Source organism: Drosophila biarmipes, chromosome 3R, assembly GCF_025231255.1.
Source record: "Drosophila biarmipes strain raj3 chromosome 3R, RU_DBia_V1.1, whole genome shotgun sequence".
NCBI lineage: Eukaryota > Metazoa > Arthropoda > Insecta > Diptera > Drosophilidae > Drosophila > Drosophila biarmipes.
The window spans coordinates 11,812,879-11,815,748 of NC_066616.1; the positions used below are offsets into that span (position 1 = coordinate 11,812,879).

The following is a 2,870-nucleotide window of genomic DNA, read 5'->3' on the forward strand; positions in this document are numbered from 1 at the left end:
TGGAAATATTGGGAGGCATACCTTAATATTGGCCACTTAATAAAATTTGCAAGCTTGGACTGAGAATTGGGATGTGATTTTGTAAATAGGGTACTTGCCAACAGTATAAGATTAGTGATAAGCTATCTTGACTACATTTTGTAGAATCAATCTTTTATTTACATAAAAGCGGTAGGTATCGCCTTATAAAGAAATTAGTATTTTTCCTTTGATACGCCTACTAAACACTATATAAGCCCACCGAACCGGAGTGGTACCAGCAAAATGTACAGTCACCCTGAGCCGCTCCCTGGCTTAAATGCAGCCACTTCGGTGAATATTCAATTCGATACCGAAACAGGAGCAACATCTTGATAAATACTGACTTAAGGCAAAGCCAGAGTCTAAGAAGTATGTGTCATGCCGCAGCCAAAGCCCTAAAATGCCGCCCAATAAGCAGCTCAACGTGAAATAATCTTGGGGCAGTAAGTACTTCCAAAGAACTCACCCATAGCCACCGGAAAATCTTCCGCAATGCGTATGAAACTGCTACACAGGAAAAAACCAAACAAAATGTGTGGAATACGATTTTAAAAACTTTAAATTCTTAGTTTGTGAATAAAATTTAAAAATCTGGTTACTATTATAAACATTTGTTTAGGGTTCCTGTATAAAGCAAGGATAATCGCAGTGTATTTTTTTTTATAAGTACAAATTCGACTAGATTGGTTGGTTATATAATAAAATTTTAATTTACTTTACTTAGTTTTAGGGAATATTTCTTCTAGTGCTTTAGCAAGTCTCGCTGTCGTTACTCCCAGGACGCAAATTATGCAATAAGCTGAGGAAAAATGCGGCATAATGTTATCAGCAGAGGCGACAACGCGGCTGACTGGGGATTCTGCGAGAAGGTGGCTCCCCGAGCCCTTCGCCCTCAACAACACCCTCTGCCGGTGGGGAGCAATCAAAATGTGTAAATTAGCAGTGGCAGGCAACAAATCCTCATCGCCGCCGTGATGTCCGTGCACATCCTGCCGTTACAGGGATCTTGATCACAGCAGACAGCAGCCCGAATTGCAATTTCCACTTTAATCTCCGCTGCACACGGCCGCAGCTTATAATTTCGTTTATAATTACACGCAATCCAGAAAGCCAGCAAGCCCGGTCCGCACTTGCAGCCCATCCAGTTGCACTCTGACCCCGGCAGGACAAATGTTGTCAACGCTGCAAAAGTGCTGTCCCCGAAAACCTGGCGGCAACACTTCCCTAATTAGCGCAAAACTCGGCGGATGTGAGCCCAACCGAAGGAACCCGAAACCCACTAGCCTGATGGCAACTGACCCGCACTGAACTGCTGAACTTACCAGCTGAGCTGCCGAATTGCGAGTGGAAAATGGCAGCTGGCATTTGGCATCTGGTTTCTGGCAGCTGGCGTGTGGCATTTGGAAATTCCAATTTGGCCAGTGGCGAAATGCACCGGAGCCCCAGGTCGGCCATCGATTGCAGTTTGGCCAATCAATTATGCACAGCCTGGGACCATAATGACACAAGGAAACGCACTCATGGAGCAATGCCGCCCAGCGATTTATGAGGTTTATGCACTAAGCTAATACTGATTTTAAGCGGGCTGGAATTAATTGAAATTTGTTTAATAAGGTTTGGTAAAATGGAATTTTAAATGTTATAAATTTTATTTTATTTTAATTCCTCAATTTACCCAACATTTACCTGTCTTGCTGGTCACTTACTATCAATCAAAAGTCTTTTAAATTTTGTGCGTGTCGCTAGCTTAGGGAAATTCTCCTAAAATTTTTAAATACCTTCATCAGATAAAAACAATCATAAATTATGGCATCGAGGGTATCCCGTGAAACGCTCTTTGGGGCAGTCGAAAGTATCCTGAAGGAATCCCGGGACAAAGAAAGTTACTGCCTCGAGACCGTGGAACTGCAGATTGGTCTAAGGGACTACGATCCTGAGAAATGCAAACGCTTTTATGGAAGTGTACTCCTACATCACCTGGCTGTGCCCCAATTGAAGGTGTGTGTGATTGGAGATCAAGAGCACTGCTATCAGGCGCGGGCCATTGGAGTAGACTGCTTGGATGTGGAGGCCCTCAGGAGACTGAACAAGGACCCAAAGCTGATCAGGAAGTTGGCCAAGTCCTACGATACCTTCCTGGCCTCCGAGTCGATGGTCAAGCTGATCCCCAAGCTCCTTGGACCAGGTCTCACCAACGCGGGCAAGTTTCTTACTCCATTGACGCACAAGGAGTCCATGGGGAGCAAAATCAAGATACTTTCCACCAAGAAGCTGCTGATGAAGAAGGTGGCCTGTCTATCCGTTAATGTCGGGCATGTTGGCCTGCACCCAGAGAAACTGGCCCAAAACATCAGCATTTCGATCAATTTCCTCGTTTCCCTGCTGAAGGGAAATTGGCAGAATGTCCGCTCACTTCATATTAAGTCATCCTTGGGTGTGCCTCTTCGTCTTTATTAGATTTCTTTTTAAGGAATTCTTAGTATGGATTAGTAATGTGTAAAATAGTCAAACCATTATAAGTGTGAAATAAAATTTGTGTATAATTTAAAATCATTAAGATGTTGCGTGTATGTATCCCTGAAATTAACCAATAAAATACTTATTTTCTGAGCATCTTGTCCTGTTTTATCTTTCTATTTCCCTCGTAATTTTCCCTTCCTCAGAATTCCATAGAATCGCAGTAAGCTGTGATATAATTTCTATGCCCCACATTCCACTCTTTATTTGCCTTATGAGCAATCCCCTTTGTTAGCTCAGCAATATATTACAAATTTCTTCTGGAGTTTTTCCTGGGCTGGGTGGGGAAGGGCCTAAGCCCAGCCGGGAAGATAAGCCAAGTTCACGGCACA

At 43.3% G+C, this 2,870-nt stretch overlaps 1 protein-coding gene across 1 annotated transcript; it reads left to right on the forward strand.

The window, feature by feature from the left end:
• The first annotated feature begins 1,724 nt into the window (after window positions 1-1,724).
• LOC108031212 (60S ribosomal protein L10a-2) lies at window positions 1,725-2,578 on the forward strand. The gene has a single exon (XM_017104447.3). The coding sequence runs from the start codon at window positions 1,828-1,830 to the stop codon at window positions 2,476-2,478; it is 651 nt and encodes a 216-aa protein (XP_016959936.1). The 5' UTR covers window positions 1,725-1,827; the 3' UTR covers window positions 2,479-2,578.
• The last annotated feature ends 292 nt before the right edge of the window (window positions 2,579-2,870 follow it).

Excerpts from the sequence above, each read along its gene's own strand:
- LOC108031212 (XM_017104447.3), top strand. The coding sequence starts at position 1,828 with ATGGCATCGAGGGTATCCCGTGAAACGCTCTTTGGGGCAGTCGAAAGT.